This window comes from Geotrypetes seraphini, chromosome 6, assembly GCF_902459505.1.
Source record: "Geotrypetes seraphini chromosome 6, aGeoSer1.1, whole genome shotgun sequence".
NCBI lineage: Eukaryota > Metazoa > Chordata > Amphibia > Gymnophiona > Dermophiidae > Geotrypetes > Geotrypetes seraphini.
In genome coordinates this window covers 144,507,108-144,520,667 of record NC_047089.1, presented here as the reverse complement: position 1 = coordinate 144,520,667, position 13,560 = coordinate 144,507,108, and the positions used below count along the sequence as shown (strand labels likewise).

Sequence of the window (13,560 nt, the reverse complement as noted above, 5' to 3'; positions counted from 1 at the left end):
ACCTTAGGAAATTGGAAGACTGGGCATCCAAATGGTAGATGAAATTTAATGTGGACAAATGCAAAGTGATGCATATTGAGAAGAATAACCTGAATCACAGTTACCAGATGCTAGGGTCCACCTTGGGGATTAGCTCCCAAGAAAAGGATCTGGGTGTCATCGTAGACAATACGATGAAATCTTCCGCCCAATGTATGGCGGCAGCCAAAAAATCAAACAGGATGCTAGGAATTATTAAAAAAGGGGTGGCTAACAAGACTAAGAATGTTATAATGCCTCTGTATCGCCTATGGTGCGACCTCATCTGAAGTATTGCATTCAGTTCTGGTCTCCTTATCTCAAGAAAGATATAGTGGCACTAGAAAAGGTTCAAAGAAGAGCGACCAAGATGGTAAAGGGGATGGAACTCCTCTCGCATGAGGAAAGACTAAAACGGTTAGGGCTCTTCAGCTTGGAAAAGAGATGGCTGAGGGGAGATATGATTGAAATCTACAAAATCCTGAGTGGAGTAGAGCGGGCGTAGACCCTGAAAGGGGCTATGTGAGGATTACACCCCCCCCCCGAAAACCTATATAGTGAAATATAGGTATAAAGAATATTGCTCTGATATATCAGCTAAGACTTGCTATGGTAGAAAGCTTGCACTCTGCCCTAGAAAACATCCTTGCTTGAAGATAAAGGTTTTTATGATGTTATGACCTTGTGATTTATGACATGTGTAATGTATCTTTTGTCCACTGACCATATGACCTATGGCTTGCATCTTGTGACATATGTAATCATTACCAATAATTTTGCTTCCAAACTTCTCAAAAGGAATCAGTGCCGTATGCCTCGGAGAGACATTTTCATGATGCTGCTGCTTTAAGCATCAGATAGAAATCTCCCGGAAGCTTCAGTTACTGTATATTATATGATTCTAGTTGTGTGTGCCTGGTGTGTTTCTCCTTTCTCTCTTAGTAACTCATTGAGAATTCCCCTACTAAGACCAGCTACCTGGGTAAGTGATTTTCACTCTCCAACACCGGGTACAAGTGGATCTAATTTTCACTCCATCAAAAATTACAAAGACTAGGGGACACTCGATGAAGTTACAGAGAAATACTTTTAAAACCAATTGGAGGAAATTTTTTTCACTCGGAGAACAGTTAAGCTCTGGAACGCGTTTCCAGAGGATGTAGTAAGAGTGGATAGTGTAGCTGGTTTTAAGAAAGGTTTGGACAAGTTCCTGGAGAAAAAGTCCATAGTCTGTTATTGAGAAAGACACAGGGGAAGCCATTGCTTGCTCTGTATCGGTAGCATGGAATATTGCTACAGCTTGAGATGAGCTGTGGTCATTGGTTGAAATGGTTGCTTCATCAAGCTGGAAAGTACCACATTAAGGCCCCAGACTCCAGGAGGAGGTTTGAGAGGTGGTTTCACATTGAAAAGTCCTTTCATGAATTTGGAGACCAAAGGATGAGCAATGAGAGGTTTTCCCTCGACTGGCATGTGAAAAGCTGTAATAGCACCGAGATGAACTCTGATAGATGTAGATTTGAGTCCAGAGTCAGACAGAGAAAGTAGATAATCCAACACCAATTCCAGTGCCAAGGAAGTTGGATCGTGATGATGAAGACACCAGGAAGAAAACCTATTCCACTTTTGTTGGTAACATTGTTGAGTGGCTGGCTTCCTGGAGGCATTAATAATATGGCGAACAGGCTGAGAGATGTAACTCAGAAGAACTCAGCCCGAGAGAAACCAAGCTGTGAGGTGTAGTGATGACAGGTTGGGATGCAGAAGAGATTCTTGATTCTGTGTAAGCAGAGTAGGAAATATTGGAAGAGGAATGGGCTCCCTGGAGCTGAGTTGAAGTAGAAGGGAGAACCAATATTGCCTGGGCCACTGTGGAGCAATGAGAATCATGGTGGCTGCTTCTCGTTTGAGTTTGAACAGAGTTCTCAACATGAGAGGAATTGCAGGGAATGCATATAGAAACAGGCCCAGCCTGGAACAATACTGGGGTAACTGGTGATTGTGAGGAGCCGCAAACAAGTCCACTCGTGGGGGTGCCCCACTGTACAAAGATGGACCGGAGAGTTGCAAAGTTGAGAGTCCATTTGTGAGGCTGAAGAATTCTGCTGAGGTTGTCCGCTAGGGAATTCTTCTCCCCCTGAATGTAGACAGCTTTCAGGAAAAGGTTGCGAGCCGTTGCCCAAGTCCAGATTTTTTGGGCTTCCTGGCATAAGAGGAGAGAGCCTGTGCCTCCTTGCTTGTTTATGTAGTACATTACTACTTGATTGTCTGTGCGAAGGAGGAGGACTTGGGGGCAGAGAAGATGATGAAAGGCCTTGAGGGCATAAAACATTGCTCTGAGTTCCAGGAAATTGATGTAAATGTTCCGTTCCCTGGTGGTCCAAAGACCCCGAGTCTGAAGATTGTCCATATGAGCCCCCCAGGCATAAAGGGATGCACCCATCGTGAAAACCTTGTGATGAGGGGGCGAGTGAAAAAGGAGACCTCTAGAGAGATTGGAAGAGGTCATCCACCAACGAAGTGACTGCATAAGAGATGATGCCACAGATATATGTTGTGAGAGACGATCTGTCACTTGAGACCACTGAGAAGCAAGGGTCCACTGAGGAGTGCGAAGATATAGCCGTACCAGTGGTGTCACATTGACAGTGGAAGCCATGTGGCCTAGAAGAACCATCATGTGCCTTGCCGAGATGGATTGAAGAGGAAGCAGTTGCTGACAAAGGCAGATGAGAGCCTGAAGGCGATCTTGAGGAAGAAAGGCTCTCATGAGAGTTGTGTCTAGGATTGCCCCAATGAACTGCAGATGATGCATCAGAATGAGATTTGGGGAAGTTGACTTCGAATCCTAGTATATGAAGAAAAGAAATGGTCTGAGATGTTACTTGGACCACTTCCTGAGATGATACAGCCTTGATCAACCAGTCATTCAGATAAGGGAAGACTTGTAGACTGTGGGAATGGAGAATAGGCACTTCTTGAAGACTCTGGGAGTAGATGCTAGGCTGAAGGGAAGAACATTGTACTGGTAATGACAACGATTGATTTGGAAATGGAGGTACTTCCTGGAAGCCGGATGATTTGGGAAGAAAGATTTCTTAGACAAAAGAGGAGTTTCTTGAGAAGGTTGGTGAATGGAACCCTCATCTGAAGAACCTTCATGCTCAGACGGGACAGGTTCTTGATCAGAATCCTCAAAAAGGTCTGAATCTTGAGTTGTCAGTATGCGGTGCTGAGCCACCGGTACTGAAGGCTCAAGCTGCTTCAACTTCTGTAATTCCTTTCCAGACTGCACCCGTGTCGAGTCATGAGATGTCTGTGTTGAGAATGGCCAGTGTCAGTGAGTTGTAGGCGCCAGCTCCTACACAAGAAGTGGCGGCACCGATGGAGACTCCTCTGCAGGTGCAACCAGTGTCGAGGGCTCAACCGGCACCGGGGGAGTGGGTGTCGACATGGGAAAAATTTGAGTTGGCAGCAGCATGTGCCCGTAATTCCTCTCTGAACAACTCCTTAATCTGTTGCTTCAGAGTAAGAACTGTTACCACTAGCTTCTTTGCTAGTACCATCGGTGCGGCTCTACGCTCCGGCGATGAGGAGGCCGATGTAGAGGCACTCACCAAAATCAGAGCGGAGCATCTTTTGGGTTTCCTCAAGTTCGGCAGGACTTGACTCACTGCTGCTTTGACCTGAGACCCAGAGGAGGTAGGGGAAGGCTTCTTAGCCAGCTTATCCACTGAAGTATTCAACATTGAAGATGGTTCTACCCATGCCGATTGGTGTGGTGTTAATTTGGCTGGTGCCGTCGATGTCGGCAGCGGTGTTGAATCGCCCTCCATTGCGACACCGAAGAGAAGATTCTGCTGAATCAGGTGGTTTTTAAGAGTCCTCTTCTGCGGCGACGAATAGCGGGAACAGGTTTCAGTATGGTGCTCAGGCTCCAAGCACTGGAGAAACCAGTGATGCGGGTCGGTCACAGAAATGGGGCGAGCACAACGTCCACACTTTTTGAAATCTGTCTGCGTGCGGGACATTGAAGGGAAGACAGCCTTGGCCTAATTAAAATTGGAGGCCAAGGTGGTTGAACAGGCCCCACCGGGCCGAACCCGCGAAAGGGAGAAAACAAAACTGACTAAAAAGTCAGAGATCCGTGAGAGTGGGAAGGTAGCGGAAAAAAAGATTTCAACTAAGAAACTGAAGAACCGCGGGCCCTACATCGGGCAGGAAGGCACTCGCGCATGCGCAGTTTGGGCTTTTGTGAACTTTGTAAAGTCTTAAAGTGGCGATGCACTTTTAAAGTAGTCCATACCGGGGCTCCGTTGGTGACATCACCCATACGTGAGAATATCTGCCTGCTGTCCCTGGATAACACCTGTTACGGTAGGTAACTGTGCTTTATGGGAACAAGGCATATGGAATTCTGTTGCTATTATATAGCATTTGTAGACAAGATTACATTTCTATTGTAAACTGAATGGCCAAGCCACATCAGACAGAAAATCCACCATTCAATTAAAATCTGCCATCAGTTTGACACTGTGTAGTAGTGGGACAGAATGTCATGGCACTTGTTGCTCTTGATTTGTTGCACCCGGTTTTGATGCCCATGGTTCTCCGCGTGTGAAATTTTATCCATTCCGGACCACTGAAGGAGTGTTTCTCTGAACATGTCCTGCATGTTCACATATGAGAACCAACATTGGGATCATCACATTGCATTTACTTCAATAAAAGATCCTGCGCTTTGTACATCTGCAGTTAAAGATGTGAGGCTACTCTAATTACTTGTAACATCTTAAGACTTAGAAGGGCTACTATTGTGGTTAAACATAATTTTTCTCCAAATCTATCAAGCAGGATCATAATAGTAAATATTGCTACCATCTACAAGTGAAGTGGATGAATTTGCCATTCATGCTAATTTTGGGGACGCTAAGGCTATTATTTGAGATGGTATTTAATCAGTGAGAAATGCATTCTTTTATATTTTCTCTTGATCTTTGTCGCTCCTCTTTTGGTTTAAAAGGGTGGGTGATTACTTCATAGCCTAACTTTGCCTAACACATCCTATCAGGAAGGTACAGTATTTTTCCAGATCAACTTAAGGCGCTTGTGGTCTGTCCAGTGAAGAAAACTGTGGATCCAAATTGTCTGTCTCATTTTAGATAAGTGTCATGCACTTTCTTGAGCCCTTCGCTTAAAACTATTTTTAGCTGGGTTTGAAATTATATACACCGGCCAATGTTCAAAAGATCTTATGTTTACTAGCAACTACTAGAGAACAGTAGTATGTGGCTGATCTTTTAAACAATTTAGAGGCTTTTTAGATCTCTCTGCTTTTCCCAGCAAGCCTTAATTATGTCTGACCCTGCTGAAGGGAAACTGATTTCTACAAGGCAGCCTGCTTTCCAGTGCCCTGCCCCAATACTTTGGCATTCAGTGCCCCTACGGTTGCACCTTAATTTGCACTATCTGACTTTTTGTCAGAAGGTTAAAGGATGGTTGTTTACCAAGGTATTTAGTTAAAATTTGACTATATAGGTCTTGGAGAACATGGAGCTCCAGAACATTGTAGATTTGAAGAATTTCATTCTGATTATTTCTTGATCTGTACATGAGATATTATATTAGTAACTATGATTTAAGAATTATACTGTGGGATGCTTTTAGAAGAACTGCATGTTGTATTATTGCATTATAGATTTTTAGTTTATCATATAGTGTGCATACATGAATCGATTGTAGCATGTCCTCTGCAATAAAGAGAGGGTCTGTAATAAATTTGAACAGACAAATAGAAAAAGAGATTTATATCTTTGGCTTTTCTGTGGTGATGTACTTGATCTATTGAAGAGATTAGATGTTCAGTTTTGTTGTCAGAATAAATAGATGTTGAGGGTAGCCCAAGAAGGCTACTAAACCTGATGTTTGGATAGGGGCCTAGGGTTGAACGGGAGAGAGATGAGGCCTCTGGGTCCTGTGAGGAGTAAAAATCATAAAAGGGGTTGAAACATTTTAGCTTTTTGTTGTCTTGGCAGTACTTAAATGTTTGTTTCTTTTGTTTTCAGGAGCATTTTCTTCCATTGACCAAATCCCTGAAAATGTGGTGCATGACCCTGAGAGAAATGGCCTGCCCCGTTTATCCTCCTTCAGTGAATCTGAAATTCAGAAACGGTAAGAACCAAATGAATGATTCTTATAGAATTAGGATGAAAAGGAATAATGGTGTATGCATATGTTCTGAAATATGGCAAAATAAAAAAGGTTGAAGGAAAGCCAAACAGCCAGCATGGTTAAAAGATGAGGTGAAAGAGACCATTTTTGCCAGAAGAACATCTTTTTTTCGTAAAATAGAAAAATAAATGAAAAAATAGAAAGCAGTATAGGCACTGGTAACTTAAATAAAAGCATTGATTAGGAAGGCAAAAAGACTGTTTTCAAAAGAAGCTTGCCATAGAGGCAAACATGCTTAATAAATGCTCTTTCAGGTACATTAGACACAGGAAGCCTGTGAGGGATTTAGTTGGACCATTAGGAGGACAAGGCCATAGCAGAGAGAATGAAAGGTCAATATTCAAAGCAATTTAAGCAGCAGGTAGATGCTTCTGGCCACTTAAATTGCTTGTCTAGGGCTAATTGCGTCGAGCTCTACGAACGTGGAGATGATGCGGTATACAAACCTAAGGATTAGATTAGATTAGATTAAATGGTTAAGTGCTACTGGATATCTCCTCTGACCACCCATGCTGAAACTGACTAGTTTGTGGGTGGTGCGGAAGCGGAGTTAGGATGGAGACAGTTTCTTATAATATCTGCATGCTGATTCCAAAAATGAATATTAACCTAGAAATGGAGGTACTCTGGGGTCGAGTGATTTGGTCGCTACATTGAGATACAAATCTATTATACTGTATATACTCGAGTACAAACCTAGATTTTTGGGTCAAAAATATGGTCCAAAAAATGGGGGTCTCAGTTTTTATTCAAGTCTTCGCTCTCTTGGATCCATTGCAGGCCACTCCCTGGGCCTACTTTAAGCCCTGCTGGTCCAGTGGTGAGCCAGGGCAAGAGCAATCCTCCTGTGCTCCTGTCCTGTGCAGTCTCGCTACCAAAGCGTTACAAAACATTGAATAGTGATCAGGTACTCTTAAGCATTTTCCCTTTCTATCCCTGTAGACTCACAATCTAACTGTGGTACCTGTGGCAATGGAAGGATTAAGTGAATTACCCAGAGTCACAAAGAGCAGGCTGGGATTGAACGTGCAACCTCAGGGCTCTGAGGCAGCAGCTCTAACCACTGGGCCACTCACTCCTACAGTAACCTTACAAGACTGATGTGAGTTCGGTTTATATTTGAGTCAACTTTTTGTTTTCTCTCTCTTTTTAAATTTTTTTTTTTTTTTGGGGGGGAAGGTTACCTCAGTTTATATTTGGATAGGTTTGTATTCAAGTATATATGGTATATTGTGCTAGATGAAGCAGAAACAAAAAGGTTTTACATCAAAATCATGTTACCAGTTTTCCCTCTTTTCTTTTTAGATTGAATACCTACTTCAAATTCTTTATAGTTCGAGACCCATTTGAGAGATTGATTTCTGCATTTAAGGATAAGTTTGTCCATAACCCTCGGTTTGAGCCTTGGTACAAACATGAGATTGCACCTGTCATTATTAAAAAGTACAGAAAGAATCGTACAGAGACAAAAGGACTGCAGTTTGAAGACTTTGTGCGTTACTTGGGTGATCCCAGTCACAGATGGCTAGATCTTCAGTTTGGAGATCATATAATTCACTGGGTTACATATGTGGAACTGTGTGCACCATGTGAAATTAATTACAATGTAATTGGACACCACGAAACACTGGAAGATGATGCAGCATATATCTTAAAGGAAGCAGGCATAGACCATTTGGTTTCTTACCCTTTCATTCCTCCTGGAATTACATCATATAACAAAACCAAGGTGGAACACTATTTTTCCAGTATAGCCAAGCGAGACATTAGAAGTCTCTATGCACGATTTGAAGGAGATTTTAAACTGTTTGGGTATCAGGAACCAGAGTTCTTGTTTAACTAATGCTAATACCTAGTGAAAGAGCATTCCATGGTCGCCAAGTGAACACATTCAAACTGTGGCATTGTAAAGAATTACATTTGCCTTTCTTGTTTTCCAGCTACTTTCCTTTGTTCCATTATTGGATATTTTTTGATACGAAGTGAGCTACTGACCTGAGTTTCTACATAAGTTATGTTTGTCCATTTTCACGGATAAAATCAAGACCATGTGATATTTTGTCTTAGCTTCTCCTTTTCTTGGAAAGACTGAGAATAGGGTATAGGCAGTATTCTGAGTCCCAGAAGAGAGGGAATCGGAAATCTTGCATAATGGCAATACTTAAGAGGGATTTGTGGGCCAAAGCTACCTGGTTCCAAAAGGTCTATGGACCACCCACCCAGGATTGTTGCTATAATCCTAGAAGGAAGAAGAGGGGTCCTTATGAGCCAAAAAGTTACTTGGTAGCTGTAAAGAAAGGTCTGTCCCGCCTCTGCCTTTGTCATAAATATTGGTGAGTGAAACTGGAGTACTTTCCAACTGGACTGGAAATTGGGTGGGGTAGAGAGATGGAAACCAAGCCAAAAAAAAAATCCTTTCCTCATTTGCCTGGCAAGGAGGAAATACAATAAACTGTAGCAATAGAACACACATGTTTTAAAACAAAACTGCAAGATGAAAGTTTTCTACCAAGGATAATTTCAGCTTACGAGTATCTGTGAATTTCTTATACACTGGTATTTTATAATTTGTGTCTGGGGATTAAAACCCTAGAGTCATATTTGCTTACAGAATTTTTTAAAAGTCAGAATTAGTCTAAGAGATTATAGCAACCAGTACCAGACCAGAAGACCAATAAAACATGAAAAGACAAATCTGCAGGCTTCATTTCTTTGAATTTCTTATGGCTGCATGGAGCCAATCATGGTTAAACAATCCTAGGGATGGTCTTTCATGTCTATTTTTATGAAATCATCTCATCAACTAGGGATCATCAAGACTATTATACGTGATAAACACTGTATGAGGAACTTAATAGCTCATAACTTGATTCCGGAACTTGGTGGCAACAGGGATGGCTGTGTAACTGCTGAGCTCCTCCCTTGGCACACTTACTGCTTATTATTTGATATTTTATTTCCTCCTTGCAGTTTTATTTATTGATCCCAGTTGGCCTCAGGAAGACACCGTTTAGAGGCTTCATTTGCTGCTCAGGGATCAGGTAAACTATCAAAGCCTGACCCTGTGACTCCTTCTAAAGTGCCATTGCCCGAGTCACGATTCGAATCGATTCACCGATTTGAATCAGGTGAATCGATTCGAATTGATTCAATTTTAAGAAAAATCAGCCTCCCAATTCGATGGCCGACCCTTCCCCCCCCCCGTGCTTTCCTAAAACAGAAGCGGCAGCGCTGTGTCTTGCTGGTCATACGCTGCCGCTCCTGCTTGAGGGGGGAGGGTCAGTCAGAAAGGTCTGAATGTTTCATCAGCTCCTAGCGCTTACCGGCTTAAGCTAATACAGCAGCCTGCAGGATCGCTGGTGCTATAGTGATCTCTGCAGCTGCCCATCGTACTCATTGGCACGTTCTTTCTGCTATGGTCCTGCCTCTCATCTGACATAAGGGTCAGGATCACGACAGAGGAAATGTGCCACTGAGGATGACGGCAGCTGCAGGGATCGCTATAGCACCAGCGATCCTGCAGGCTGCCGCATTAGCTTAAGCCGGTAAGCGCTAGGAGCTGATGAAACATTCAGACCTTTCTGACTGACCCTCCCCCCTCAAACACAGAGAAGCTGGGGGGAGCAGGCCGTGGGGGCAGGCCTTCATGGGGGGAACAGGCCTTGGTGGTGGGGAAGCAGGCCTGTGCAGAGGGAGGAGGAGGAAGGAGTAAGAGGGGAGAGGAGATGCCAGACCTGGGGTGAAGGGAAGAGAGAGACCAAACCAAAAAGAAGGGGAGGAAAGCAGAGGAGAGGTGCTGGACTAATGGAGAGAGGGAGAGAGAAATGCAAGACCACAAGGGGAAGGGTACAAGAGGGATTGATACTGCTCCAAAGTAGGTGGGCAGGGTATAGGATGGCAGGAGAGATAGTAGGAGAAAGCCTGTACCTGGGGAAGGGGATACAGAAGGTAAGAAAGAGAGAAAGAAGAAGCTGGATATGGGTAACGTGACTATTTATTTTATTCCTCAAAATGGGACAGGACCTCCGGATCCATTTCCCCTGGATCCTGGATCCTTTCCCGGATCCTCCGGATCCCATTAAATATAGTACAAAATATAGACAGCAGATATAAATTCTCAAAAGTGACACATTTTGATCACTAAATTTAAAAATAAAATTATTTTTCTTACCTTTGTTATCTGGTGATTTCATGAGTCTCTGGTTGCACTTCCTTTTGATTGTGCATCCTCTCTTTCATTTCTTTCTCTTTCTTTTTCTCTCCCTGTACCCCCAAGCTACCCTGCTTCCCCTGCCCCCCAACAAGCCAAGCCACCCTTCTTCCCCTGACCCCGACAAGCCAAGCCAGCCTGATTCCCCGACGTACCCTGCTTCACCTGTCCCCGACAAGCTAAGCCAAGCCACCCTGCTTCCCCTGCCCCGACAAGCCAAGCCACCCTGCCCCGACAAACCAAGCCACCCTGCTTCCCCTGCCCCCACGCACCCTGCTTCCTTGACCCAGCAACATCAAGGTGTGTGCAGTGACTGTACTGCACAAGTACCAGGCCTACAAGTCTTCTCCCCCAAACGTCAATTCTGATGTCAGAGCAGAAGTTCCGGGCCAGCCAATTGTTTCCTGGCTGGCCCGGAACTTCCTCTCTGATGTCAGAATTGATGTCGGGAAGAAAGCTTCTGGGTGGCAAGCAGCAGCAGCAGCGGTGGAAGGGATGGGGGGTGGTTTGAATTGGCACTGGAGGGAGGCTGGTAAGCAGCAGCAGCGGCGGATTGGGGGTTTGAATCGGGCGCTGGAGGGAGGAAAGGAGGGAGGCTAGCTTTGGCGCGGCAGAGAGGGAGGGGAAGCGATTGCCTGTCCTGTTGTCCTCATGCACAGCTTCGGGACGCTGTCCCTAAAAACGGAACATTTCAGTGTTCCGAAGCTGTCTATGGGGGACACAGCTTTTAGTGGATCTAAAAACGGGACGGTCCTGTTCAAAACGGAATGTATGGTCACCTTGGATATGGGGAGAGATAAGATGCTGGGCATGGAGGGAGCATAGGTACAGGGACACAAGAGGGACAGTACTGGAGAGGAGAATAGGGACAGGGACACAGAAGAGAGATGCTGGATGAAAGGGTAGTTCAGAAAAGGAGAGATGGTGGATCTGTGGATGGTAGGGTCCATTGCTCCAGCTCGAGGGGATGGAGATGAACAAAAGGAAAGATGCCAGACCTTCAGGGGAGGAAAGGGAAAAAGAAGGGGAAGAGAGAGCTGGAAGATGGATGGTTAGCACAGAGAAAGAAGAAAGAAGGAGAGCCTGATCAGAAGACAACCAGACTAACATGGGACTAACATGATTTGAAAAAGGGCCAGATAACAAAAGATAGGAAAAATAATTTTTATTTTCTGTTTTGTGATCACAATATGTCAGATTTGAAATGTGTATCCTTCTAGAGCTGGTGTTAGACCGAGAACAATAGCTAGGATTTAACAGAGAGAGGAAAATTATTTTTTGTTTGTTTATTTTATTTACACCAAAGGACCAGTGTGGGTAGAAGAGGGCAAAGGTGGTGAAGAGGCTATAAAATAAACCCACCAGGATGTTTGGAAAAAGCCACCCAAATGGGCAGGAAAATCAAATCAAATAAAAAAAATCAATAGGCTGAATCGAATTGAAATTTTTTTCCTGAATTGGGCAGCACTAGTCCTTGCTCTCACAAAGAAATTGGAGGATTTTGAAAACAGGGAAAGGAGAAATAATTTAAGAATTGTGGGACTTCCTGAGGGTATTGAGGGGAAGGATATGATAAGATTTCTGGAAGATTTTATTTCTAAGATGCTCTCTCTAACCTTTTCTCAGCCTCTGGAATTTGAGAGGGCTCATTGGATCCCATCAGGAAAGAACAACACTGCTACTAGCCCCAGGCCTGTAATATTTAAGTTATTGAGATTCCCCAAGTGCTGGAAATTTTGAAAGTGGCCAGGGAAAAGAAGAATATAATCTGGTAGGGATCCAAACTGATTTTTTCCCCCGACTTTGCAAAAGCCACAGCGGCTATGAGGAAGAAATTTTTGGTACTTCGCCCAAATCTGAAGCAAATGGGAGCACTGTACGGGCTATTTTATCCTGCGGTGATGATCACTCACAGTAACAAAACTTGTACTTTTAAAAAGTCTGGGTTTTTTTTAACTGAAGTTTGGCCTCTGACTTGTTTTGAACATTTGTTACCATGGTTACAGAAGAATTGCAGCTCTGTTATGTGATCTTATGGAAGATTAAAATTCAAAATGCTCTGGTTTAGAATGCTGTGGTGTCTAGAGTACTGGTTCATTTTTTCATTGTTGCAGTTCTTCTGCCTGAGCATCGTTATGCCTTCCAAGCCTCATTGTTGTTAACACTCCGCCTCTTTCAGTGTCGTACTGTGGTAAGGATCGGGAGCAGGTCAGAAACTTCATTTAAAGACTGAGCGCAGTTTCACTGAAGAAGAGGAAGAAAACTGCAAATAACATTTACTTTTATTTATGAGCAGGCAGTCTATCAAGAGTGAAAGGTGCTTTCTTGCTCCTGTCCTGCCTTTCTGAGGGCCCCCCATCTCTTTGCTTTTTCAGGTCAGGAAAGGTGCCAGCAGGGTGAAGAGGCAGAGCGTGAGCGTGCTTTAAATGCTCAACATTCACCTCCTCTAGGGATAGTCGGTGCAAACTGCTCCAATCTACGGCTGCATGAGAGGGCCCACACTGGTAACCATGCAGGCAGCCCACACGCGGGCCATGCATTGTCTCTTTGTTCACTCGAGTGAAAACATCGGGGAGTTTTCTTTTCTACCTTCCATTTAAAGTGGGATTGCAGCTTGGATTTCTCTGTTCCCATGTGTTTGCTGAACATGTCCACTAACTTCTTGTTAACACCAATCTCGGAGTCCTCAGATCATGTCATTAGCAAGGACTTCTATCTGGCCATTTAGTGTCAAGCAGCATAGGGAAAATGGCTATGGCGGTACGCTATCTAACCAAGAGGTTTATTGGAGATTTCGAACCTATTACAGGAAACTTGTGTTCCAGATTTGATAACAGTGAGGGAGAGCAACTTTTCAAGACACGCCAGGACTCAAGCTCTAAATGTGTGCAGTGGGCTAAGGGTTTTCTTCTAGTGTACTGTGTACTCAGGCTACTTGTTTGCGGGCTATGGGGTGTGTCCTGTTGGGAATTGCCTGCAGCTGTGCTGTGATTTTTCTTTTGTCATTCTTGGTTATTGTGGTTCATAAGATTGAGTGGTGTCGGTTGGCCTGAGTGGGAACCTGCAGGTTGTCGATGGATGGTGGGATTAGAATTATCTGA

General features: G+C 43.9%; 1 protein-coding gene across 7 annotated transcripts in view; it reads left to right on the top strand.

Moving 5' to 3' along the window:
- The window catches only part of CHST10 (carbohydrate sulfotransferase 10), a 140,887-nt gene extending 131,941 nt beyond the window's left edge, over window positions 1-8,946 (top strand). For all 7 annotated transcript variants that reach the window (XM_033948237.1, XM_033948242.1, XM_033948243.1 and 4 more), the window contains 2 exons: window positions 6,084-6,189; window positions 7,555-8,946. In XM_033948237.1, the coding sequence (XP_033804128.1) occupies window positions 6,084-6,189; window positions 7,555-8,092 (644 nt within the window). In that variant the 3' untranslated portion in view covers window positions 8,093-8,946. The remainder of the gene's footprint in view (window positions 1-6,083; window positions 6,190-7,554) is intronic.
- Window positions 8,947-13,560: the final 4,614 nt, after the last annotated feature.